The following is a 27,535-nucleotide window of genomic DNA, read 5'->3' as shown; positions in this document are numbered from 1 at the left end:
AGCGGCCGGCCTTTCTTTCTCTCCCACCCACCCTTCTCCTCCACGTTTGCAGCTTTGGGGAGCTGGGATTTGAGCGGAAGCCCCCCCCCCCTTCCTGGCGCTCGCTCCTTTGCCATGGACAGGCCAAGAATGCCGCCCCGGCGGAGGAGGCAGCGCCGCTGCTGCTGGCCGCTGCTTGCTGCCTTGCTGGTGGGCTGCGTGGCCTGCCAGGCTCCGCCGGTCCCGGAGCCCGAGTGGGACGGCAAGGACGTGTTCGTGCAGAGCAGCTACGTGCCCGAGCAGTGCCCGCGCGCCGTGCGCTCCGGCGACTTCGTGCGCTACCATTACCACGGCACCTTCCCGGACGGCCGCAAGTTCGATTCCAGGTAGATGGAGGGAGGTGGACGGTGGCGGCAGCGGCAGCCGCCGCCCTTTTCTGGGCTGGGCATGTTCGCCGAGGAGGAGGGAGGTCCAACGGTACCGGTTGGATTGACTCCTCCCGGGTCCGGGGGGGGGGGCTCTTTTGGACACGTGTCGAGGGTCCCAGGTGCAGTCCCCGTCATTCAAAGAGTACATGAAAGCGCCTGGGAGAGCAGCCTCCTAGCCTCGGCCAGCCTTTTACTGGGCATCTTGCCAAGGTTTCCAAAGGGATGGTTTCTTTGATGGCCACACGGATGGAGGCGATCTCCCATGACCTTGGAAGTGATGGGAGAAGTCCAAGGGATATACCCCTGGGGGAGGAGGAATTTCCAAGTAGAGAGTGCAAGGTGGCCCTGGTGGCCGAGAGGAAAACTCAGAGCCATGCCACTCCTTTCATTAGTTCCAACCAAAATAACACATCAGTTATTCTTATGAGCCTTAATCGTGGGTATGACATGACTTTTGTTTCTCAGTAGTACATACCTGTCACCATTTTTACATGTAGAAGAGGTGTGTAGAGGCTCCCACCCCCACCTAGGAAGATGTGCCTTAGAGGGAAGTGTTGCTTTGTGTGTGTGTGTGGGGGGGGGGGAGTAAACCAGAGGTGCACACCACATGGACTTGCAATAGTAACAGTAGAAGGATGATGCATTGATGTCCTAGCGGGGGGGGGGGACACTTTGGGGTGTTTTCACACAAGTTGTCTTTGCCCTCTGCCTTTTCTTGCAATTTTGTTTGCAGTTTTAAATACTTATCTTCAAAGGCTGTTTGAAGGCTATGATAGCCGGTCTAATGCAGCAGCTGGGTTGATTTCTTTGTGGTAGTGGAACTGGTAATGTATGGGCTTTACCACGACGCTTCCAAGATCCAGCCTCTATTTAAGTGAATTATTTTTAACTTGAAAGCCCTTTGCGTCCCTGGCCATGTACTTGAGGGAACCCCTCCTCTAAGTACCATCCAGTTCATTAAGATCTGTTACTGGTAATCTTTTAGTGATCTTTTTGTATAGGGGTTCCAGACTGAAGAAAAAGCGATTCTGTTGGTTTCTGTTGAAGATCCAAAACACAACTGCTTTATTGCATGATAGAATAAATAACCTTGGTGTAGAAATGGAAAGAAATAACAAAGATTAATCTAGCAGCAGAGGAGACTCTAAATCTACCTCTTTAGAGTGCACAAATCTCACTGATTTTAGGCTGGTGGCCATCACTAGACAGGCTATTATGCATGTCTATGGATCCCACTTCTCGCTGTGGTTTGCTGGAGCTATAAGACCTGGATGCTTTTCAGAGAGTGTTGGAAGAGTGTTTACCGAGGCATCTGGAAACTAGTGTATGTTGCAAATGTTGGTTGTGGTTCTCTGTTTAGATACATTTTTTAAAAAGTTATAACTAGTCCTGTTTTATGTACCTCACTTTGAGAGTATAACACTGGAGAAAAGTCAGAAATTCTTTTAAATTAATAAATCTTCATAATTCTGTTGAGGGCCTGGATGGAAGGTGGATTCGCACTCACATTGGAATGTGGATGTGCTTTATGTATTACTGTGAATTAGACATAGTAGACATCTCTTCATGTTATTCCTGCAGGGCTCAATCGTAGCATTTGCACAAATTGGTGAGGGAAGATGTCAGTTTATGAGCTGGTGAGATGAAGTGGGTGGATATAATGCAAAATTCCAAGTCATCATCATTGAAGTATTTTTACTGTGTGTGCAGTGCCCTTTGGCAAAATCCCAGAAGCCCCAGTGCATACCTTCCTGGGAGTTAGATTTGTACCTCATTACACCAGATAAGTAGCTTCTTCAGCCATGATCATAAGTGACATTTAAATCAATTTGCTTGAATGGTTGGCTGAGGTTATTTAAAACATTTCTTGTATTTCTGTAGAAAGACACCCAAGGAAGCTAATGTTCATTAAAAAACCCCACCTTGGATACAAACTCAAATTTTAGCTCTGTAAAGCAAATAGGAAAAAGCTACTTTGCTGCAGAATAACAAACATTCCCACATGACGAAGAGCAGAATTGGACAATATGTTCTAAATGTGTCCATGTAAAATGGAGTGGCTTTAAAAAGGGTCAGACGAATTCATGGAGGGTACGTCTGTCAGCAGCAGTTAAGCCATAAGAGTGGTGGTGGGATGGGACAAAGTTTTCAATGAAATACTTGAAATAAAGATTAAATGAATGACAAGTGACCTGGTAACTAACCTGTTCCCCCCCCTCTCTTTTTAGCTATGACAGGGGTTCCACATTCAATGTGTTTGTGGGGAAGGGGCAGCTCATTGCAGGGATGGACAAGGCTCTGGTTGGCATGTGCGTGAACGAGAGACGACTTGTGAAAATTCCACCCCATCTCGGCTATGGGAGCGAAGGCGTTTGTAAGTACTGTGCAGAGTGTGTGAAGGATGCCTAGAACAGGTGAAGATTATTTCAGAGGGTCGCTGTGTCGGCCTGAAGTAGGGCAGCTAGATTGGAGTCCATTAGCACCTCAGAGACCAAAAAAGCTTTCCAGGGCATGTGCTTTGAGCCTCAAAAGGTCATACCCTGAAAATCCTGTTGGTCTCTCAGGTGCTCTTGGACTAGAGTCTGGCTGCAGAGACGTTGACGTTAGTCTGGTCCCTAAAAGCACAGAGCCAGATCCTGTCATTCTGTTCTGCTATGAGAACACACAAACAGAACACCACCACCCCAAAAAAGTGCAACAGATCCCCAGGGCCAGCTTGTTCAAAAAGCAGAAGAGGGCTGCCCCGACAACAGAGTGAATGAACAAAAAAAAAAAATGGTGCAGTGGGAAATACAATAATTTTATTCTGTTACACTAACCTAATGTGTTTCTCCTCTGCTTCTTTAGGGGGGATCGAGGTAATAGTCCCTAGCAGTTCCCACAGCAACAGAGTTTCAGGGTACGCATCGGGGTAGTGTAATGGAATAAAACTATTTCCCCCCCCCCATTGCACCAGCGCATTCAAGGCCATGGGCTAAGGACAAAGGGCCAGGCTCCATTTGGGTCTTGCCCTTCAGCTCATTCCTAAAGGCCACACCCAGGCTGAACTACCTGCAGCAGGAAGGGAAACAAGCTCAGCTCCGATATTATGCTCCTGGGACATGTCCTCAAGAATCCCCCTCCCTTGCTAGAAGAGCCCTTGGCCATGCCCATTTGCCAGTCCCTTGCACCAGAGGAAAGCCGCCCTTGAGCCTGCCGTGGCGGAGAGGTGAGGGATATAAATCTAACAAATAAAATAAATACATAAAAGTGCCGCGGCTAGCGAAAAGGATCTGTGGGATCCAGTTCATAGTTACCAAAAGCTGTAACAAGTTCACCAAGCCAAGCCTGTGGTTCATGAATCTCTTGCTGCCCACAAAGAGGCTGAATTAATACAGGGAGAGTTAGAATTACTTAGCTCTATTTTTAAGTCCTGGAAATACGTGACACAATTTCTGAGGCTTTCCCCTCGGACCGTAGGAATCTTGAGAATCTCTGCTTTTATTCCAAAACGTAAATTTCCAACTCTTGTTATTGCAGGGAACATGTGATGGCAAAACTGTCCAGTATGTTCCTCTGGGCAGAACAAGTTGCTGTTGCTGTTCCGGCCAGCGTTTGCTCTATACAATGTGACACTTTAGGACTGAGAACCTCAAGACAGAGCCAAGGTCTTGGACTGAGGTTCCCAAACCTTTTTTCTGAATTAAAATCAGAAGGATGTTTCATTCTTACAGGGGGAAATAGTTTTGACTTCAGAGTGTGTAAGAGCAGGATGTTGCCACCAAGGCTCCCTCTAAGCTGTGGAGTCTTGTGAGCCACTGGCATGAAAGATGTGAGCGAGCGACTTGGCTGCTGCATGAATCAGTTTGCTCTGGAGCCCTCCTTCCTGAGCTAAGACAAAAAAATGTGTGAGCTGGAGGCTAAGAAACTGTGAACTAGCTCACACTAACTCAGCTTAGAGGGAACACTGGTTGCCACTCTCTGAGGAGCCTCCCCTTCATGTGTGCATGCCAATAGGTGCAATAATCAAATATAAGAGAAATAATACTGAGTAAGGTCTTTTTAAGGAGCTGCGGTGGCTCAAGTGGTTAAGACGCTGAACTGCAGGCTGTGGAAGGTCAGTAGTTCAGCAGTTCGAGACCCGGGGGCCGCATGACGGAGTGAGCTCCCGTCTCTCGTTCCAGCTCCTGCCAACCTAGCAGTTCGAAAGCAAGAAATTGCAAGTAGATAAATAGGTACCACTTCGGTGGGAAGGTAACAGCGTTCCGTGCGCCTTGGTGTTTAGTCATGCCGGCCACATGACCACGGAAACGTCTTCGGACAGCGCTGGCTCTTCGGCTTTGAAACGGAGATGAGCACCGCAACCCTAGAGTCGGATTCGACTGGCTTTCGAGCAAGGGACCCTTTACCTTTACCTTTTAAGGTCTTTTTAATTTCTTTTTTGGTCCTGATTTCTGCTTAAGGTGATAGCCGTATGAGCAGTACTAGATAGCTAGATAGCTAGATGTGTGCATGCTACTAAGGAGACAACTCAGGTACGCATGCAGAGGTACAGGGGTTTTTTTGGGAAAATATTTTATTGAACTTTAAAACAAATGCAGAGGGATATCAAAACATGTGACTATTAATACAACATATCAACTTAAAACATGTTTGATAGTTGTAAATAAAATGATACTGACCATAACAATTCCTCTGTTAAAAGGGAGCATAATAACGCCAAAAGCTTTTAAGAACCCGTATAGGAAGGCTTATTATGATATCCTAAAAGGGCAAACAGCAGCAGAGGTACAGTTAGCAGCCTCCTTTGAAGATTAGTAATGCTGTTGTGTTTCTATGTTAGAAGCAACTGAACAGTCTAATCCAGTCTGATGCAGAGGTTACCTACCACTTACAGAGCCTGATTGGAAGGAGGCAGGGCTAGAGCACTAAATCATGCAGAGATATAGCAGGCAACCTCCCTGTGATCCCAGAACGCACACCCTCATAGAACGGTTATTTACTAAGTTGTGCTATGACAGCAGCCTAGTAAGTTATCCCTCTGTTAGTACACAGTTTGGGAATTATGCTCTGTCTAGGCAGTAAAGAGGGCTCTGCTGTTTTTGCCGTTGTACAAGCTCTGGCCCAACCAAATGCCTCGCCGTTTGTGCTGGCCTCTGATAGTCGCTCTGAATTTGTGCTCTTGTTCCCCCTGTTGCTCTCTTACGACTTTATGTATTCCTAGCTGTTCTGTGACAGAAAAAGTTGCATTTTGCTTGACTTTTCCTCTCTCAGATGTCATGCCCGCGTAGGTAATACAAAAGCATTGTGAGCAGAGTTGCAACACCCTTCCAAATCCATTGAAGTCAGCGGGCTTAGAAGGGCGTGACTCTGTTTAGGATGGCACTCTCAGCTGTGTTATGGGCACATTTGTCTTGCTTGGGAGGTCTGAATGGCCTGCCTTTTGAATATAAATTAGCAGCAGAAGCTCCAGGGACAAGTAACGTTGCAGAGGTCTTTCCAGAGGGTGAGATTCCCTGAAGACCTTTGTGCAAGGGAGAAGAACTGATTCGGTTAAAGAAACCCACCTTTCGTCATTGAATACTTGCATTAAAAGGACATTATTGTTTCTTTATATTTATGCCCCAAGTGTAAGTGTGATCATAAGCTACCTCAAGTACAGTGAGTTACGACGGAGTTATCAAATAATATTTCAAAAGTGCTCTTGGTTGCAGTGTTTAGAGGGGGACCCCCTCAAAAATTGAGTAACTAGGAGGGAATCGGCAGGCCCTTTCAAGTCTCCAGCTCAAGCGTGAAGAAGCAGCTGCGCTTCCTCCGTGGCTGTCCTGGTCCATTTCTTCCAGAGTTCTCTCATCTACTTCTGTCCCTGGCTGGCAGTGGGAAGTTGGTCTCTGATGACGGGGCACCTAAGGAATTCTCTGTGCAGAGTTATAGAGAACAGGACCAGAGAGGAGGGCTTGCAGGGGGCTGGAGTTGCCCTTTCTCCTGCTTCAGCTGCAGATTTTAAAAAAGTGATGTGTGTTATCAGGGGTGAAATTTGGCAACGGTCACTTTTCTGCAGTATTCAAAAGCCTGTGACTTTTCTTTACAGAACGCCAGGGATCAACCTCATGGGTTAGTTGAGGCATGTTGAATTGTGATCTTTGTATTGTGGAATTACTCATAGTGATATGTATTGCGAAACATATTGTGTTTTTACTTGCAAGGGGTTTTTTTTGTTCTCTATTTTGTTGAATATAAAATTAGATGTAAATAAGCATAGAAATAGGGGAATTGCTCATATTCTGTTTAAAACGTGGTTGATGACTAGTATGTTTTTGCATGGTACTTATGCCATAGAAAACACAAAAACCCCTTTTAAACAAAGTTTATAACATAAAAATACAAACAAGGACAACGTCCCTTCATGCACATATTCAATGAACAAACAGGTTAAAATAATCTTATACAGTCTATTTATTTAAAACATGATGTATCCCACCTTTCTGCCCAGTTAGCACCCTCATAAAGACATTAAAATCAACTTTAAAAGGAGTACATGCACATAAAAGCAGCATTAAAAACACAAAAGGAGAGTCAGTAAATGAATTCCAGACAAAGCAGTAGAGTCTTCACCCCCTGGCAGACAACAGTGATCAAGGAGGATAGACAGTTCCCTGGGGAGGGAATTTTGTAATTTTTGTGTCACTACTAAGAGGTTCCTTTCTGGAGCTGCTACTTGTCTTCTTCCCAACAAGGTAACAAAGTAATCGTTAAATTAATGCTCTGTGAGGGGATGTGGAATGGTATGTTATAGCCTGAGCTCACTAGATTTCGGAAGCTAAGCAGGGTCAGTACTTGGAAGGGAGACCACCAAGAAAGACTCTGCAGCGGGAGGCCATGGCCAACCACCTTTGCTTTATCACTTGCCTTGAAAGCCCCTTGCTGGGGTCAGTGTAAGTTGTCTGTGACTTGATAGCACTTTACACACACACGCACCCCAACACACAGAGTGCTCTCTGAAGATACTGAATTTTTTTCTGGTTGGAATGTATTCTTGTGTCCACAGCTGATGTCATTCCTGCAAACTCTGTGCTTCATTTCGATGTGCTTTTGATTGACATTTGGAATACTGAAGATCAGATTCAGATTCAGACTTATTACAAGCCAGAAAACTGCTCCAGGACAATTCAGGTGTCTGATTTTGTACGGTACCATTACAATGGGACATTTCTAGATGGGACACTGTTTGACTCAAGGTATGGTTCAAAAGTTTTCAGTTTTCATTAATTATGTGTGGGGGATGATATGTATGTTATATATACACACATATACACACGCACACATACAGATATATATTCGCTCAGTGGAGATGCACACACACACATATAATTGGACTATTTGCAAAAATGTTAAAATATGGATGAAAGTAGTTTGATGGCAGTACTGAGAAGACCATCCCTGGGACGTTGAGGGTAACTGTCAGTCACAGGAGATAAGTGGATTAGATGGATGAATGGTCTGGCCCAGTGTCAGCCAGCTCCATAACATTCAAGCCGTGGAAACAACTGCAACTAAAATAAAATGTGACCCAAAAACTAAAGCACTGTTTCCTTTGTGTAGTTTTTGTTCAATTGTTTGTGGGTTTGTGTGTATGTATGTGTGTGTGTATATATCTCTCTCCTTATATATAATTCCATTTTCGAGTGGCAAAGTTCTATGCGTGCCAAAATCAGTTGGCTGCCTGAACTGCCACTCAGAAGGCACTGGCTGCATTGGCTGCCTGGGTTGCGGAGTCCTGCCCACAGAAGCGGCGGCCACTGTCTCCGGCTTAGTGTGCTTGGAGCTGATGGAAAGGATGGACGGGACTCTCTGAGGGGCTGGGGATGGCTGGGGCCTCCTTCCCTCTGGCTCACGTGCAGCATCAGGGGTGGGAAGGGGGGTCCTTGCTTCGGTCCTCTCCCATGGTCCCATCCATTCCTTGCACGCCCCATACATGGAGCGAGGACCTAGCGCGCAGCGGCCGCTCCCCCCCCCCACACTGACGCCGTGGCGGCTGCTCACCTCTCCTCCCCGGCTCTGGCCGCTCAAACTGGCTCCGCCTCACACGCTGGCTCCATTGCCTGCCTTGCGCTGTTTAAAATGGTTGCAAGGCAGAACGGGGTGGGGGGAGGATGGAAAAGCCGCGCAGCCAGAGTCGGGGTGGGGCCACCGAGGTGGAGGAGAGGGCCGCCCATGGCAGCGATGGTTTGGCCATGGCGCTCGGTGGGACAGGACAGGTGACTGCTGCAGGTCAGAGCACTCTCCCAGGCCCTCTTTCTAGAACTCGTTGCATTTCTTTCTGCAACAGCCCTTATTACTAGTTTATATATATATAGTTTGAAAGAAATAAAATCAGTATCATATAATCTATCCAAGACTTTCCATGTTTCCCTCTCTTACAATGGTAGAACAAAGGAACTGACTCTTAAGTAATTTGTTTTTATTTGTACCATCAGTCATAATAGGATGCGAACATATGATACCTATGTGGGAATTGGCTGGCTTATCCCTGGCATGGACAAGGGTCTCCTGGGAATGTGTATAGGTGAAAAGCGCATCATCACAGTGCCCCCATTCCTGGCTTATGGAGAAGATGGAGATGGTAAGTGCTGGCTTGGTTTATCCCGGCCAGCAGGGCTTCAAAATCTTCTTCCTTGTATAGTTATAGAATGTCATAATGTGTTCTGTGTTGGAAGCAAATGATTGACAAATAGTAACACATTCAATGCACTTATTTGGTGAAGGAACTTTTGTCTTGAGATCTCCATTGCAAATGGAGAAGTTTTTATTCATTATCTCTTAAACATCCATTTGTTTGCCTGACAAAGTGACAATGCTGCTTTCTCTCTTTCTCTTTGGCTACGAGCCTCCATTAACAATTAGTTCCTGTGGGAAGTGCCTTGGACTGGAAGCGTGAACACGTTGTGGTGTTACTTCTATCAATCTGAGAACAACCTTGTTACCAGGGGAAGAGAGTATTTTTTGCTGTTCCATGATAATAATCTGAATGGCATTTTATATTAAAAGGATAGGATAATGGCGAATATTACAACCGGATTTCAAAGAGTGTATATTCAGGGATGTTAAGAGCCACAGGCATCATGCCCAAACATAATTAGCTAAGGATGTCCCTAGACTTAGAAACAGGTGGAAAGCAGGAACAAATAAAGCAGATAGAATGTGGAGGACCTCACTCCCTTCCAAAATAGTGCAACCCCTTAACAGTCGGTTGATTTGGCCCCATGAAAGGGTGTTTTCTTTTGTGAGTATTTGTGTGTGTGTGTATGTATGTATTGACTTCTGGCGACCCAAAGTGGGGCTTGGATGTTTCAGAGAGGTGGCTTACTATTGCCTGCCTCTGCATCCCAGCCCTGGTATCCCTTGGAGATCTCCCATCCAAGTACTTGCCAGGGTTGGCCCTACGTAGCTTCCAAGGTCTGATGAGATCGTCTTGCCTGGGCTATCCAGGCCAGGATGCCCTGTGGAGTTTTTGTAATATTTTTTTACCTCGACAGATTCTGTGATTGTAATATTCATGAATCACCACCTTACGTAGCACTGAGCTCTTGAAATATCTGCTTGGAATGTTTTTTAACTAGTGTGTAATGTCAACAGTTGCAGAGTAGGACTAAGGCTGCAATGCTATGGATGCCTTTTTGGAATAAGCCTCCCTGAACGCAGGGGTACCTCTGAGAGAACATGCATAGGAGTAAGCTATAAGCATAATTAAGAGTCACTTCAGTTCTTCTTCTGCTAACTGATAAATGTATCTGCTTAAGTATCGGCAAGAAGCCATATTGTCTATTAGCATGGAAGGGACATGGGGTCCTGGGAGCGTGTGAGGTCTTGCATACATTTCTTACATAATTGTTACATTGACTTAAATGCTCACTGTCTACTTCTAGGTAAAGAAATTCCTGGTCAGGCTTCTCTTGTCTTTGACGTGGCTCTCCTAGACCTTCACAACCCCAAAGATAGCATCGCTGTTGAGAAACAGTATGTGCCTGAACCCTGTGAGCGGAAAAGCCAAGTGGGTGACTTCCTCAGATACCATTACAATGGGACACTTCTGGATGGCACGCGGTTTGATTCCAGGTGACCAGAACATTTGAAAAGTGTTTAAAACTGGTGCAATAATTTTCCTTGATTATCCTTGAAAGGAATTCTCTAGAATAGTCCTCCTTTTCCCTCTGTTTGCAGTCAGAGATTTTAAAAATGTGGAGTGTGGTGTTGTAGAAAGCGATAATTTTTTAAAAGCAGAAAGTGTGCAATCAAAGCAGTATAAATTCCACATATTTAAAAATATGCTCAAGTGCTCCATAGATTTCTCCTTTTTTGAGTAATTATTATGGTTAATGTGCAAAATTTTGCACTTTTCATTTGCTGAGTTAATGTGGGGTGGAGAAAAAAAACTTGAGCATAAAACAACCTGTACACTGGCAAATTAATTCTGTGTGGATATACCATCTTTTATCATAGGATGTCAAAACCCTTTAAGTACAAACTGGATTGCCTGTCCAAACTTTTAAGTGCTTTGTTTGCCATTGCTGTTGCAGTTAATTGCTTCTGCACACTACTTTTGGATGCTGATGATGCCCTTTCAACTACTTGTGTTGGCTGATGCAACAGGTTGCCTTATCTTAATGAGCAGGTAAACACATAAGTATCATACCTGCCCATTAAAACGTCATGAACTCATTTAAAAATGCCATTTTTCTGAACTCCTGACATGTGTTGCAAACAAGGGAGGTTTTCTGATGTGCACTGGTGCCTTGTCAGATTCTAATTTTGTTATTAGGATTTGAAACACGTAGGAGCCATCAGCACCTGGGAATTCCCAGCTATTGCCTAAGGTATCTGCTTATTTGTAGGCATGGGTTTGGATCTTGCCTACAATTTCTGCAGACAGAAGGATTTTCATCTGTAGGTGCAGTTTTCCCACCCACCCCTACCCCTATCCCGTAGCCTGAAATTTCCACCGAAACGTTGTTACTGGGTACGGATGGCCCCAAGGAGTAGCTCAGCAGGTCAGAGATCTCTTGGGGGGGAGGGAAACTGGCAAAAAATGCTCCCAAGCTATACAAGTTTTTTTATACAGGATCCAGCTCTGTGATTGTGATAGGTAGTACAAAGGGGGAATATGAATGTGGAACATGTTGGTATCACTGCAGCAAGTTGTTCAAGGCTGTTCAGCACAGACAGCTTTTTCCCACCGGCAGGCACTTCAGTCTGTTGCGCATTCATCAGCTTCCTTCTGGTTCCACTGGGCACTCCTCAAGAGCAGGGTGGTTGCAGAAATAAGCCCTACTGTCAGGGCTAGCAGGAGCTAATCTCCAGTATCCCTGATTGCTGCTGTTCATGGCCTGGGGTGGTAGAATGAGCTATACCATTTCAGATAGCAACTGGGGGCACTTGGTTTTTTTAAGTGCTCCTCCATGTAGACTGTGTGCATGTAAAAATAAATAGCACAACGGGGAAAGTTCTAGCCTAGCTCATTTCATGATGTGCCAGTTTTACACCTGTAGGGAATTAGTCGAGTAGGTGGAGGGACTTGCAAACTGTAATCCCTTCACTTCAGTGTGAAGTAGTACTGTCCATTCACCCACCTTGTTCTGCTGCATGTGTAGACCAGGCCTCTAGCCTTTCTAGTTCATTCATGTAATTTGCTTAGATAGTTTTGTCCACCCAGTCCCTAAAACTCTGTGTGGTGGGGAACTGGCTGGCCAACCAGCCCAAAGGACCCCATCAATCAGAAGGGATGGTGTAACATAGCACACTGTGTAACAGGAGCGGTGTGGAAAGTAATTAGGTGCGTTGCAAACCTAGTTGGCTGGGTGTGATTTCTGTCCTTCTGGTCCCTCCCTCATGGGTAAATGGTTGTCCCGGGGCCTGCTCTGACCCTCCTGCTTAAACTCTGAGCAAGCAATGAAGTCCCTGCCCTGAAAAGCCCATGCTAGGCCTGGTCTCATTAGATCTCAGATTAGATCTAAGCGGTGTTGCTTTAGTTCGTACTTGGATGGGAGACCACCAATGGAGTCCTGGGTTTTCTACACAGAGGCAGGCAGTGGCTAAACCACCTCTGAACGTCTCTTGCCTTGAAAACCCCATGGGGTTGTCATAAGTCAGGTGCGACTTGACAGCCCCCCCCCCAATATTAAACTACTTGTCATTTTGAATACATGTCTGAATTTTTTAAAAAAGCAAAAATAAAATCCTTTCAAGTACTCTGGGCTTGATCTGTGCAATGGATAGAACACTGGATTTGATTGTTGGAGACCCTATTTGAAATCCTTGGGCATGTTTCACTCACACATCCCCCCCCCACAGGCATTCCTCAGGACTGGTGCTTCTTATGCAATGGAGGAGCGCCCCTAGCTCCTCCCTTCTTCCATACAAGCCTGGTCTATCAGTGGTTCGTTCATATTCTTGTGGCCAGCTTTGTTGGGTTTCTCCTGTTAGTGTGCCGTGATATTGAAAGCTTTTCGAGGTTAGAGAGACAGAAGCTGTAGCTTAAACAGTTGCAGCAAGCAGTCACAGTAACCTGCAGTAGTATTCTTACAGTTACAGGGATGTTCGTGTTGGTAGTGATTGCAGTAAAAGCAGAGTTTTTTCTGTAGTTATTCACGGAATCACACATATGACACCTACATTGGGAAAGGTTATGTAATTGCTGGGATGGATGAAGGCTTGCTTGGTGTATGCATTGGAGAGAAGCGGAGAATAACAATCCCACCTCACCTTGGATACGGAGAAGAAGGAACAGGTGAGTACAACGTTTAATTCTGCGTGTTCTTGCATCAGTACTTAGTTTTCTTGGGGACCCTTTCTTACATGCCCAGGGAAATGCTGATTGCTACTTTGGGGTCAGGAAGCAATTTTCTCCAGGCCAATTTGGCCAGGGATCCTGGAGGGTTATTTTTTGCCAACTTCTGGACATGGAGCCGGGGTCACTGGGGGTGTTTGGGGGGAGATAGTTGTGGATTTCCTACATTGTGCAGGGGGTTGGACTAGATGACTGTGGAGGACCCTTCCAACTGTATGATTCTATGTTTAAATTTTAATTCAACATGAGGCCGGCGAATGTGCTGCAGTCATTAAAGGGTAGGACTAGGACCTGAAAGACCTGTATTCAGAAGAACCACGTGTGCCAGTCTTTGGAAGAAGAACAGATTAAAATATGTAGATAGATTTCTCACTAAGACATTAATTTATTTTAATTCAGATTATTGCGTCTAGAATGACATTAGCTCAAGAATGGAAACAGCAAATGACTGTGGAAAAAAGACAGTGAATAATTAAAGCTTGGTTTGTAATTACTGTGGATGAGATCTGTGATCAGGGCAAACTTGGACATTTGACAAATTTGTAAGAATCTGTTCTTTTATCAAATTTTGGAAGTGGTGTAATCCATCTAACATGGTAACAGAGGAGGTATTAGAATATACAAGAAGGGCCCCCCGCGATACTCACGGGGGGGAGGAGCGCCATGTGGAGGAGGAGGAGGCAGCCATAGGTAAGCCTTCTCCCCCCTTGGCACCAATGGTGAGGCCCATGTGGTTCCCGCTGGGTCCGCCAAGCCTTCTCCCCCCAGCATCAATAGCAAAAGCCCGCGCGGCTCCCAGCCACCGGGTCCACTAAGCCTTCTGCCCTGCCCCCCCCGGCACCAGTGGCGAGGCCCGCGTGGCTCCCGCCGGGTCCTCCAAGCCTCCCCCCCGGCACTAATGGCGAGGCTTGCATGGCTCCCACCGGGTCCACCAAGCCTTCTCCCCCGTCCCCCAGCACCAATGGCGAGGCCCGCGTGGCTCCCAACTGTCGGGCCCATCAAGCTTTTTCCTTCCCCCCCTGCGGTGGCGGCGGCAGCAGCAGTGGCGAGGCCTGAGTGGCCGGCCCGCCAAGCCTTCTCCCGCCCTCCCCAGTGGTGGTGGCGGCGGCGAGGCAGTTCTCAGAGTGTTCTCTGCGCATGCGCAGGGAACGCTCTTTTACTTTTGGGGGGATTTAAGTATCCCCGCTATAGTTTTTTATAGATTTCAGATTTTTCTACACTTCTGGGGATTGCCCCAAATGTGCAGGAAAATCTCTTTGTCCCCTAGGTGCCCCCAGTGTGTAGATTTAGATATCCGCACGCAGGGGGCGCCTTGGCTATTAGTATATAGATTTAATAATGTAACTATTCACTTATCTTGGCATTCTTTTACTTTTTCATTTAAGTGAATAACTCTGTGTTTTTATGTTCTATATACTGGGTTGGATCCAGCCGCCTTTTTCACTCTGTCTCACCCAGTTCCTCTCCATATTGCACTCCTCATCCCACATGGCTTTTGTACGTAAAAATCCTTGGTTCTCAGCATAGCCGTTTATTTATATTTATAATTTCAATTTATAGCCCACCCTCCCCGCAAAGCGGGCTCAGGGCGGCTCACAGATAGAGTAATGAGAGGGGATGCATTCTTCCTTTTTTTAGCACCACTAAAAGTGATTGGATCCAACCCTCTATGAATACAATGTATTTTCATTGTAGAATTCTAGTCTAAGGCTACTGTGCATTTTGTGCGCGCGCGCATGTATATTGATTGAAATTCTTTATGCATGTCTTTATTGATTGATTTTTTTTAAAAAAACGCATAGCTAGAGAGAGGTTCTTTCACAAGCATCAGTGTCCTGCAGTTCAGTTAAAATCTAGAAGCAGGATCATATTACTTTTAAGGACAACCACAGTACATGGTATATATGTTTATGCTTCTAAAGGGAGCTATTTTCAAGTATAATGAAGTGTTAGTCCCAGTGCAAGATCAGAGACTGAAATAACTTCAAAGAGACTGTAGCACAACCACACCCCTAGACACTTAACACTTCTATACACATGCTACATTGATCAGTTGGTATTGCTTACTGGAAGTATGTTTTCTGCTACTATAGTGGTAGATTGAGATTGCCCAGTCATAACAAGGGATATTTTTTTTAATAAATCAGGGGTCAGTGAATAATACTAAGGCCAGAAAACAGTCAAGATTATCAGCTCTGCCAGCCAAACTTTTTACTCACATTTGTGGACTCTTGGTTCCATATCTATAAACAGCAGGCACATGTAACTACCAATCAGTGGTGATGGTTTTATATATTTAAAATGTTGAAATCGATATACACTTCTAAATATGTAACTATGGCTATTGGAAAAGAATGACCATCTTAATAGCACATTGAGGATTACAGAGACACCAAATTGCCCTCAGCTGACTGCCCCCCCAAACCCTTGATACTTAACTTAAGTTGTTTCATACAGCTTTGAAAGAATGTACCGTGAGAGAGAGGGGGGTCTATGGTATAGGGAAGGTGTTGGAGTCTTATTGACCCTGAATAGAAGCAAGGTATAGGCATTTATGAATGGCCTTAGACAATACAAGGAAACGCCTGGAGAAAATGCACTTCTAGTGCAATGGCAGACATGGTGACTTTTACATATCTCCCAAGTGTAATGTGTAAAGGTCATTTTAAATAACTATTTCATGTCCAAGACCACCTTGATGTGCTTGAGATTTGTGCAAATGAAAAAGGTTAAATGATCCCAATTTAATAAGCCCATTCCAAATAATTCAGTGGGAATTTTGAAGCGCTCTTGGGCAAGTCTCATTTATTTGTATAGTATATCTTGTCAATAGATTTTTTGTGTGTATAATCAGTATAAGCAGAAGGGTGGGAGGGCTTCTTTCATATGATTGTTTACTACTACAGGGAAAATTCCAGGATCGGCAGTGTTGGTCTTTGACATTCATGTGATAGACTTCCACAACCCTTCAGATTCGGTTGCCATTACTACCCATTACAAACCGAGCAATTGCTCAGTACTGAGCAAAAAAGGCGATTACTTGAAGTACCACTACAATGCCTCACTCCTAGATGGTACTGTGTTAGAGTCGACGTAAGTATATCACTTGGCATTCATAGAAGCACGGGGTTAAATGCGTCAGATGTGAAACAGAGCAACAGCTTGGGAAACCTGTCATGTAGGGCTTCATGCATGTGAACCAAAGCTGAATATTTCATAGTTATTCAGTTAAAATAGGTGAGACAGAAGGGTTATGGAAGGGAAGAATAATCCAGATTTAGGGCTTGTGAATTTTGAGGTCAGTTATATAACGCAGCAGCCTGAATAGCCCAAACTATCCTGACTTCGGAAGTTAAGCAGGTTTGGGCATGGTTATTACCTGGATGGGAGACCACCAGGGAAGTCCAGGGTTGCTATTCAGAGGCAGGCAGTGGCAAACCACGCCTGTGCGTCTTTTGCCTTGTAAACCCTACGGAACGACATTCAGTTGGCTGCGACTTTATGGCACTTAATTATTATTACATAGCAAATATTCTATATGGTGTCAACATGCAATGTATGTATTAGAAAGGGACTGATAATAGATCAGATCATCCCAGAAATAATGGGCATGTGTGTGCAGGAATAAGTGCCAGAAAGATGCAGGAGGAGGCAGGATGATGCTACCCTTAGCATATCCCGGCATTAAGCAGCAAAAGCATAGCTCTTTGCTTGATAGCCTACCGTTGTCTAAGATGATTTTAATACAGTATATTGTGACTCTCTGGATTGTGACTCACTGTTTTCTTTCTTCAGGTTTAGCCTTGGCAAAACCTATAATATAGTTCTAGGATCTGGACAAATTGTGTTGGGAATGGATATGGGCCTCAGAGATATGTGTGTGGGAGAGAAAAGGACTGTTATCATCCCACCTCATTTTGGTTATGGCGAGACTGGAGTTGGTAGGTATCTGAAACCTGCAATTACTTAGTCTACCAAAGTTGGGCAATCAATGCTGATTGATACATTGATCTGTTTACTTTTAACTAGGGGTGTGTGCACACAAAAATGTGGGTTTTTTTTCGGCAATCCCATTTTTTCTGGCTCCATTATAGCCTATGGGACTATTATAGTCAATGGGGAATCTATCTGGGGGTATCCAGGGGTCTGTTTTTTTAGGTAGAGGCACCAAAATTTCAGTGTAGCTTCTGGTGCCTCTCCTCAAAAGATCCCCCCCCACCAAGTTTCAAAAAAATTGGACCAGGGGGTCCAACTCTATGGGCCACCAAAGGTGCCCCCGTTGTTTCCAGTGGTGGGGAAAAAACAGCAACCCCCCCCCCAAGGGCCGATGTCAAACCAGAGAGTCTCTTCAGTAGAAACTAAAGTGGGGGGATTTTTTCAAGCCCAGCAGAACCAATGTATGTACAGAGTGCTCTACAGAACCAGTGCATATACACAGTGCCCAGCAGAACCAGTGCCAATGTGGCAATGCCAGCTCAACAAATCAAAGCAAGGGGGGGGGCTTGCAAGTCCAACATAGCCAGCTCATGTACAGAGTGCCCAGTAGAACCAGTGCATATACAGAGTGCCCAAACAAGGTGCTCCCATCCTCCATTGTTTTCCATGGAGAAAAAATGAAAGCATTTAAGGGAAGGCACTAGGTTTTGCTGGGCACAGCACTCTGTACATGCACTGGCTATGGTGGGCTTGGAACCTCCCTTTGCTTGGATTTGTTGAGCTGGCATTGCCACAGTGGCATTGGTTCTGCTGGGCACTCTGTACATGCACTGGTTCTGCTGGGTGCTCTGTATATACACTGGCTGTGCTAGGCTTGCAACTCCCGCTTGCTTGGATTTGTTGACCTGGCATTGCCATGGTGGCACTGGTTCTGCAAAAATGCCCTCCATCAGTTTCTATTGCAGAGACTCTCGGGTTTGACATCAATCCCTGTTTTTTTTATTCCCCCCCTCCATTGGAAATAATGGAGTATGGGGGCCCATAGTATTGAACCCCCAGTCCAAATCTTTTGAAACTTGGGAGAGTCTTTGGAGTAGAGGCACCAGAAGCTATGCTAGAAATTTGGTGTGCCCCTACCTTAAAAAAAAAAAAAAGCCCCCCGACCCCTAGATAGATTTCCCATTATAGCCTATAGGGATCATTAGCTATAATGGAGCCAAAGGCATTTAAAGGTATTGTGGTCCCTTTTAATGCATTCATGAAGCTGCAGCTTCCCCTGGAATGGCAGGGAACACACTCTCTTTAAATGCCATTTAATTGGGCTATCCTGTTTTCCCAAATAATCCCAGTTTTTTTCAGGATTATCTGGGATTGGCTATGCTCGATATCTGAAAATACCTCCCCACCCATATCTGACTGAAAGAATAGCTGATAAATACCAATGAAGTATTTTCCAGCTATTTTCCAGGCTCCGATAGAGCTGAATGCACACACCTGTTTTTAACCTTTCTCTGCACTGTGCCACAATTCACTTCTGAGCTGTCTTAATTTCTTTAAATATTAATTGATCTGCGGACAGCTCGGACACAGGATACTCTCCTAGCTCTTCTCCTCTGCTCATAATACAGAGCAAGCCGAATAATGTAGATAATGTAGAAGGAAACTTAGAGCTGTACCATTATTCCAATTTGAACTAGTGATTCTCAGACTGTAGTGTGGGTTTAAATGCAGTTTTAACTAACATCAGCCTGAAAGTCATACGATCAACACGAGAAGAAATGAAACTAATTTTTCTTTCTGAATGCTGAGCACACTTGGCATTAATAAAACAATGGTGCATTTTAAATGAACAGGGCGAAACATATGAAGTAGCAACTTACCTTTGTTACAACTGCAAATAACAGAGTGCAGGAAAAGATTATATCAAACTTCTTTTGGACCCAACAAATACTATTTTTTCATGTATTGCAGTGGGTTAAATATTATAATTGAAATGTGGTGCAGAATTTGCTTATGCTGGAGGTGGGTGGATGAGGTTGGCTTTTCTTCCACACTTCATGTTAGCTGAAATCGTGCCACATTGCAAAGACTAACCTTTTTTTTTTTGCCGTTTACCGCACCAGAAGGAGAAGTGCCTGGTAGTGCTGTACTGGTTTTTGACATCGAATTGATAGAGTTAGTGTCTGGCTTGCCAGAAGGCTATATGTTTGTGTGGCATGGTGACGTCTCTCCTAACCTCTTTGAAGAAATTGACAAGGATAACAATGGAGAAGTTCTTCTGGCAGAGGTAAAGTTTTAGCTGATAAAGCTGATTTGTAGAGATTCCTTGTTAGCATGCACCAGAGAGCGGGATACAAATCCAATAAAATAGCTGCTTAGGACACTACATTTCTGTGTGCTTCCAGGAACTACACAGAGATGCATTATCTTTGTGCAAGTTGGGCCTTAACAGCACTGTATGGGACACACTGTGAAATCCTAAATTTATGCAGTAGAGTTTGTGTAGGTCTGTCTAGGTGCAAATGATTTCAAACCCACATTCATCTCACTCTAATCTATAGCCTTATTCTTTTAAAATTCCCAGTTTTCTGACTATATTCTTGAACAAGTTAATTCTGGCAAAGGAAAGCTGGCTCCTGGCTTTGATTCTGAAACAGTTGTGAAAAATATGTTCAGCAATCAAGATCGGAATGGAGATGGTAAGATTACAGTGGAAGAATTCAAACTGAAAGACCAGGAGTCAAAGAGACATGATGAATTGTAGCTTGAGTGCTTGTTTTTTTGTGAGCTGAACTGCTGTTATCGAGTGTATGCACCACAGAAACGGGTTGAAATGCATGCACACTTAAACAGAGGATAGTTGGGAACAAATGCCCATGTCTCTATATTCATGGTGCAGGTTAAGCAAGGCTATACAACAGAAGCCTTTTTTGTGGCATTTATTGTATAACACATGAAAAGTGCTCAAATTGGTTTCATCAGCTTTTTCAAAAGGGTACACATCCCACTGTTCTGACGTGCATAATACCTGCAGTCTGTCTCAGAGATATAGTATAGAAGCTGATGATGATGGATTTGCAATACAAAGAGTGTGGATTTACATTCAGGGCCCTTTTGAGTTTTCAGTCTTCTCAGTCATTCTTTAAGAACACAGTTCTGCTCCATTATTACTGAGCATAGACAGTAAACCATAAAAAAGCAAGTTTGTCAGCTTCTGTTTGACACTGACTCTTCCCCCACTAAGCTAATACAAATATAGCCCTGTGCTTCCCTAGAGCCTGTTGCTTTTGAAGATCCACTGTCACACTAAATTATGCAGGAAAAGATAGTCATACAACTGCTGAACTCTTCCTATCCTAGATCTTACCTGCATTATTACACAAAAAGTAAATTAAAAAAGTATTGGAAAGAGAAAGCTGTGTTTCCATTTTTTAAAAAAAATCAGGATTGGTAGACTTGTTGCTTGTACAGCATGCAGCTATTTCAGTCTACTACTTGGATAAGTAATAATCATTAATTATTATAAGGGACCCTTTAGAGAGAATCACAATTTCCTAACTATACCTGTTAAAACCATGCTGTAGATGTGACTAAATATTTAAAACGAGAGCATATGTTAGGTGAAAAAGTGACTTTCCAATGCTGGAGGCAATGCTCATAAAGTCACAGTAGCACTGAATAGCAGTTGGACTGAAAATATTGAGATATGGCTTTCAATTGTGTGAACGGTTCTAGTTTTAAACTCAAGACATGCTTCTTAATTTTTCCCCACAGTACATAAAGTTTTGTAGATTTTTAAACACTCTGTAATACTAATAATGCCATGAAGATTTCTCGAATGTACATGCTGGTAATTTTTTATTAAATAAAATATTGACAGACACATTATGTATAACATTTCTTCAGGCATGTGGGGGTGGGGAAGGCTTAGCATTATCTTGAAATCCTGGCTTTTAATAAATCTTTCAGCTGATGGTTAGTATTGAAATTGGCTTGAGATCCTGGCCACAGACACCTTGGGAAAAGGGACAGGGATTTTGATCAAGCAGTTTATGTACTTAGTAGTTCATCTACAGGATGAGACTAAAAGTCTACTTCATGTACTTTGTGAGGCTTAATAAGCCAAGGCTTATTGGAATTCATTTTAAAAGTGCAATTATTAATATTTAACATCTTAATGCATTGCAGGCTGAATACAGTTAAGTGAACAGTATTTGAAATATTACTGGTTGCTCTGGGATTTTTTTTCTTCCTTTCAAGATGAAAGGTAATTTACATCATTTATAGTCCACTTTTTTCACTGAAACTCAATGTGGATTACACAGCATGAGAATTCAAATCTTCCAGCTGTTACCACCAAATAGTTTTTATGGGCAAAAGTGTGTGTGGAGGGGAGAAACTCCATAAGGCTGATCAAAATTATCTAGGAAAAAAGACAGGGCCAGTTCACACGTATAATCAGCATCGCTGTGAGAACTGCCCCAGTAAAAATAATTACAATGTCATAGGAAACCAGTTTCCATAAAATGGATTGTCCCTCATAAGTGATTCTCAAGTGGCAGTTACACCACCAATCACACATGCCCAACCTGATGATTGACGAAGAAGAGGAAGATATTGGATTTATATCCTGCCCTTCACTACCCAAGGGAGTCTCAGAGCGGCTTACAAACTCCTTTCCCTTCCTCTCCCCACAACAGACACCCTGTGAGGTAGGTGGGGCTAAGAGAGCTCTGATAGAAACTGCTCTTTTTCAAGAACAGCTGTGCCAGAACTATGGCTTGCCCAAGGTCATCCAGCCAGGTGTATGTGGAGGAGTGGGGAATCAAACCCGGTTCTCCCAGATTAGAGTCTGCACACTTAACCACTACCCCAAAGCCTGTCTGGAGGCAGAAGCCTATTCCTGTAGTCATTGAATGCTAATGTAAATAGCCCTGCACTTTCCTCTGCTCATGATATAACACCTGTTCTTAATAGGTTGTGGGAAGGAGAGATTCATTTCACTGCTCAGTGAACACTACAACAGAGTTGTAACCTCGTTTGAGGATTTTCGTAAGCTGCTCTTTCCATTAGGAAAGAATTACAGTTGATTTTCTTATCCATGATCTGGAATAATTTAAGGAAAATACAAAGCTCTGCACTATGAAACTACTTTCAATTTTAATGAACAGAACTGTAATCTGGGCAATCAAACACTGCACATTTAGCTATTCAACATGTTTTGCATATTTTCTACCACACTTCCACACATTCTGAAAGTGACCCTTTATTATGCACAGGTAAAAACCAAAGGAGCCCTTTTGCAGTTGATCCATACATCATTAGAATAAATAAAATGTGCATATTAAAGATGAAGGGTGTAATAGAAGCAGAGAAGCTTCTAGGTGTCCACAGTATGTTACTTTTCAAAAAAAGTGATATCAGCATGGAAAACAGAATGAACATTAATATTCTAAGATAACACAAGCATGTCCATCTGCCTCCATTGGGAGGAAAGATCAAATCCTGATGAAAACAGGTTACAGAATCTTCTGCAGGATTGAGTTGGCCACATCCAAGGAGTCATCCTTCACCAAAACAATATCATAGGAGTCCATATATTTTTCCAGCAGTTCTTCAACCTAATTTTCAGAATTAAAGAAAAATCAGATAATGTAGAAACAACTATAATTTTGCAAGACATAACAAAGAATGGCAGAAGTTATTTTTTACCACTGACTAGTATTGTCCCCCCCAATAAATTTCTAGGCAGATTGAAACTACACTATAATTTAAGATACAGAACCAGAAAACTTCAACACACTGCCATTTTTGGCTTTAGATTACTTATCATATTCCAGCAAGATACATTTATCATTATTTACCATTTTAATAAAAGTACTTGTGAATCGTCAGGGATACATTAAGATGCTGCTTGATTTTGTTTTTGTATAAAAACTGGATTTTGGTTTAGCAACACACTCTGGTTTACCTTGATTTTATCTGCTGGTTGAGATTCCATTACTAATTCTGTATTTTATCATATGTTGCAATTTCAATTTTTTCTTGTAAGCAGCTTTGGGGAGACATACACAATTAAATCTGTTTGCTAGTCAAGAAGGCTACAGCAATTTTTGACTACTGCACACATATCAGGGAAATAAAATGGTTTTAAAATCAGGACAGATTAATACAAGGAAATCAATGTATGCCATAGTCAAGACATGAGGCTGGGATTTATGCTTTTGTTTATGAATCAGAAATGAACATAAAATGTGTGAAACCCTAACACACGGTGATGTAAAGTACTGTTAGTGCTTTACAGTATCACACACCTTGAGCCTACCAATAAAATGCTAACTTACTTTATCATTAAGATACCCAATCTTGAGAATATGCTCAACATTAGCCACTCCATCTGCCATAGTTAAATCTCCTTGGGAATCTCCAAGCAATATGATGTTACTGTTTTCTTTTAGCTGTTTAAAGTACTCCGTGTTCTTCAAGGCACCGTCATGTTTATTGTAAACATGTATCACTTCCCCTTTAAATCCTTTCAGTACACCCTGTTAAATATGACAAAGTAAATTCCAAGGCTATACAAGCATATTAGCATGTCACTTTAAAGATGATACTCTGTTCTTAACATTGCCCTTCAATCATATGCAGTTAATCACATAAAGAAGAATGATTTTTAAATTAGAAAACAGAACCTTTCATTTCTTTTCTGGGAACCGTTTTTTCCATTAGTAAATCTAATCTAACAGACTGAATTACTCACTTTATGAAAAGGAAATGATGGTATCCCCATTTTTTGCTTGGTGGACAGCTACATAACCCATTTATATAGTGTGGTACAATGAAGTAACATTTGCCATCAGACACCTTTATACTTACATTCTCATCAAAATCCATGAAATTGGAAACTACTTTGATGTTGGGATGGTAGACACCTGCCTGATGGATGACCTCTTCTAAGATGTCGCCGATTCCAGCAGAAAATATGAATACAGGAATATTGTGCTCATGGAGCTTATCAAAGAAGTTCTCATACCCTTCTCTGTAAAGCAAGATAAGCAAGCAATGTAAGCCTTAACTGCATTACAGCTCTTTAATGCTATGACATTACTTTAACCCCCACCCTGACCTGGATGGCTCAGGCTAGCCCGATCTCATCAGATCTCGGAAGCCTAAGCAGGGTTGGCCTTGGCTAGTACTTGGATGGGTGCCCTCCAAGGAATACCAGGGTTGTGACCCAGAGGCAGGCAATGGCAAACCACCTCTGAAACATTTCTTGCTTCAAAAACAAGTTTAGCTCACCACTTAGTGGTGCATAATGCTAAATAACCCCTGGCTGCCAGACAATCTTAGGATCTCCTGGCTATACTACACACAATGCCATATGATAATTATTATTACTTTGACCCTACCAGTATTTATGAATATGCAAGATGATGGTACACATGTCTCTTTAATTAGCAGCTTCTTTGTCTATGACTTCAGTATATCAAAGTGCTTTATCAGAAATCTGTGGTCCATACCCATGTAAGTGTGTGTTCTTTGGCAGACTGCCAAAGCTGTTCTGTTGCTGAGGCCATGCAGGCTGCACCCTACTCCACCCAGGTAAGTTCTTCTTGTTGGGCCCAGGTGTGTGTTCTGCCAGGTGGGCTGCTGCCAGGTAGCCTGCCATACATACCCTATTACTTCACAAAGCACCCTTTGGGGCAAGTAAAGTGGAAAATAGCCATGTAAATATGCTGGTTAAGTACTGGAAGCAAGCTGAGTCCCATGATTCTGTCAGTATTGCAGTTTTCTGGTTGGAGAACAGGCCCTGCACCCTGACCAAAAAGGTCTGGTATTCTGCTGTTTGGTACGCATCAGAGGCTGCTTGACAAGGACAGAAAAAGCTTTTTTGCCTCTGCAATACCTGATTTTGTGGGCACCGCAAGAGGTTGCAGTCTGCCCTACATGTCAGGCCTTGTCACTTTTACCCAGTGGTGAACAGGATGGGGAATCTAAGCATTCTTGTAAAGCAAAGAAGGGGAGCTCTAGGTTGGTGAATCTGAATACAAAAATGGCCTCCTTTGCACTATAAACCCTACCCCCACTTTTTCTAATGTTAGTATTATAGTAAGAACTTTACGGCTTGTGGAGAAATGGCCCCACAGGTGATGTGTGTATAACTTACATTTCTGGAGGGAAGGGGGAGAAAGAAAAATTGCACTCTGGTTTTGCTCAAAGGTTAGTCTAAATGTGCCTCTCCAGGTAGAGAGATGGTTAGGAAACAAATTTTGCAAACTAGATTTTAGCTGGTATCTGCCATTCTGGCAGAAAAAAGGCAATGATATGTTTGTGAACAGCTGAAGAAATAGGTACAGTCCTAACCTAGTCAAGTGTTAACACAAAAAGAGGACGCAGAAGATCCTGGAAGCTTGAAATACTGGGTGTTATTTAAATTTATTTACTTAATGTATATGCTGCTTTACTGCCCAATGGGGACCTAAAGTGGTTTATACTGTTCTCCTCGCCTCCATTTTATCATCACAACAATGATAAGTGAAGATGATAGTGTGTGACTGGCCCAAGGTCACCCAGCAAGTTTTTATAGCAGAGTGGGGGATCTGAACCTGCATCTGAACACGACTACTGTACCAAGCTGACTCGAGTATGGGTGTGGAGTTCTCAGGAGGAATGGAAGTAGTATGCTTTTGTTAAAGTGAATGGGGGACACGATCGGAGAAAAAAGGTTGCCAACATGGTCAACTGAGAATATATAGAGTTTAATCTTGAGGTAACCAGGAATTAGTTACCTGAATTCCATCAGATTGCTTATTCAGTATGTTGTGGGTTTTGTATTTTTTGTGTGTGTGTGTGTGTGTGTGTGTGTGTGTGTGTGTGTGTGTGAGAGAGAGAGAGAGAGAGAGAGAGAGAGAGAGAGAGAGCGAGCACCTGGATGTCATGGAGACCTCTGGTGACTGACCCCTATTGGGGGCCTGGAGGATATTCAGAGATGGCTGAATAAAGCCTGCCCCCACCTCCCATCTCTGGTATTTCAAGGAGGTCTCCCATCCAAGTACCTGCCAGAGTTGACCCTGCTTAGCTTCCGAGTTCTGACGAGATTGGGTTTGCCTGGGCTATCCAGGTCAGAGCTGCTGTTGATTTTTTTTAAATTAGTGGCCAGTGTGGTGTAGAGGTTGAAGTCTCAGACTACGATCAACGAAATCCACATTCAAATCCTCACTTGTGCCATGGAAGCTTGCTAGGTGACCTTGGGCCAGTCACACATTCTTAGCCTCAACCTATCCCACAGCGTTGTTGTGAGGATAAAACAGGAGAGGAGAATGATGCAATGTTCTTTGGGTCCCACTGGGGTGAAAGGTGGGTTATAAATAAGGTAGATAAATAAGTCTTTCCCCCTCAAATGTGTGTAATTGCATTCCCCCACATGTGGTCTTGCTTATAAATTGACAGTCACTGAATTTGGTCCATGCTAACAAAGGAATTAGAGGAGGAAAACCTAGTTTCTTCTTGGATGTTTAGTGTAAATGCAGAGCCAATTCCTTGGTAACTAAAGTAGTAGTCTGAGAAATTTCTGTGGAAATTTTGTTTTAGAAAAACCTCTGAATGTCCTAAAGAAGATTCGAAACTATTTATTTCTTATGGTTGGCAGTGGTTAAAGATTTTAATTCTCTTTGGGTGATGAATAAGGCTGGGAAGGAAGAATCTTACTGAAGTCTGGTAACTTTAGACCTTAGCAAGCGGCTTAAATTCTTTACCAGGGTACGTTTTTCAAACTGCAGCCTGCTTTTAGAGATTACAACTTTGATGAAAAGCTCCTGTAACTTTTAATCACTGGAACTCTTAATTCCAGGTACAGTACAGGCTTTTTGGAAAAAATGTTATGATCACTGAGTTTTGTGGTAAAACATTCTTTCCCCATTCTCGGAAAAAAATGGAGAAAGAATGTTTTACCACAAGACTCAATGACTGTAACAGCGCCAGCAGTTAAGTTAAAAGGGTATTAACAGTATCTGAACTGCATTTTTATGGAATGGAAAATCAACAATATGGACAAACATTCCCAAATCAATAATTTCTTAGTTTTATGTGAAAATCACACATTTAAAAAAATCACTAAAGAAGTCTTAATTTTTTTAAAGCCCAACTGTTGTGTTACCACTGTGATGCAATAACTGGTTCAGTTTGGTAGAATGGGTACGTAACTATGTTATCCACCTCTCCCATTGTAAGTTCTTGAATGCGGGAGTTATAGGATGAACACAAGGCCCAACCACATGGAAGCAACTTCTTTCTCCAACAACAGCAAAACTGGTCTTTAGTGGAAAACATAATTTCTAGCACAGCTACTCGTTTCTGAAAGTGCCAGCAA

General features: G+C 43.2%; 2 protein-coding genes across 4 annotated transcripts in view; one reads left to right on the top strand and one right to left on the bottom strand.

The window, feature by feature from the left end:
- Positions 1–21,832, top strand: FKBP9 (FK506 binding protein 9). The gene is made up of 10 exons (XM_015405761.1): positions 1–365; positions 2,636–2,781; positions 7,435–7,624; positions 8,864–9,009; positions 10,313–10,502; positions 13,025–13,170; positions 16,137–16,323; positions 17,026–17,171; positions 19,290–19,453; positions 19,751–21,832. Exons 1-10 carry the CDS (start codon positions 115–117, stop codon positions 19,928–19,930), a joined length of 1,746 nt encoding a protein of 581 aa, XP_015261247.1. The 5' UTR covers positions 1–114; the 3' UTR covers positions 19,931–21,832.
- A 148-nt stretch (positions 21,833–21,980) lies between these two features.
- NT5C3A (5'-nucleotidase, cytosolic IIIA) overlaps positions 21,981–27,535 on the bottom strand; it is a 34,205-nt gene continuing 28,650 nt past the window's right edge. For all 3 annotated transcript variants that reach the window (XM_015405734.1, XM_015405735.1, XM_015405736.1), the window contains 3 exons: positions 24,043–24,205; positions 23,511–23,711; positions 21,981–22,787 (listed from right to left, as the gene is read on the bottom strand). In XM_015405734.1, the coding sequence (XP_015261220.1) occupies positions 22,686–22,787; positions 23,511–23,711; positions 24,043–24,205 (466 nt within the window). In that variant the 3' untranslated portion in view covers positions 21,981–22,685. The remainder of the gene's footprint in view (positions 22,788–23,510; positions 23,712–24,042; positions 24,206–27,535) is intronic.

This window comes from Gekko japonicus, unplaced genomic scaffold (assembly GCF_001447785.1).
Source record: "Gekko japonicus isolate JY-2015 unplaced genomic scaffold, Gekko_japonicus_V1.1 scaffold58, whole genome shotgun sequence".
Taxonomy (NCBI): domain Eukaryota; kingdom Metazoa; phylum Chordata; class Lepidosauria; order Squamata; family Gekkonidae; genus Gekko; species Gekko japonicus.
Note: the sequence above shows the minus strand (reverse complement) of the source record. Positions and strands in the feature narration are given on the sequence as shown.

Coding starts and splice junctions, on each gene's coding strand:
- FKBP9 (XM_015405761.1), top strand. CDS start 115: ATGGACAGGCCAAGAATGCCGCCCCGGCGGAGGAGGCAGCGCCGCTGC. Junction 13,171..16,136: donor ATACGGAGAAGAAGGAACAG/GTGAGTACAACG, acceptor TTACTACTACAG/GGAAAATTCCAGGATCGGCA. Junction 19,454..19,750: donor GAGAAGTTCTTCTGGCAGAG/GTAAAGTTTTAG, acceptor TAAAATTCCCAG/TTTTCTGACTATATTCTTGA.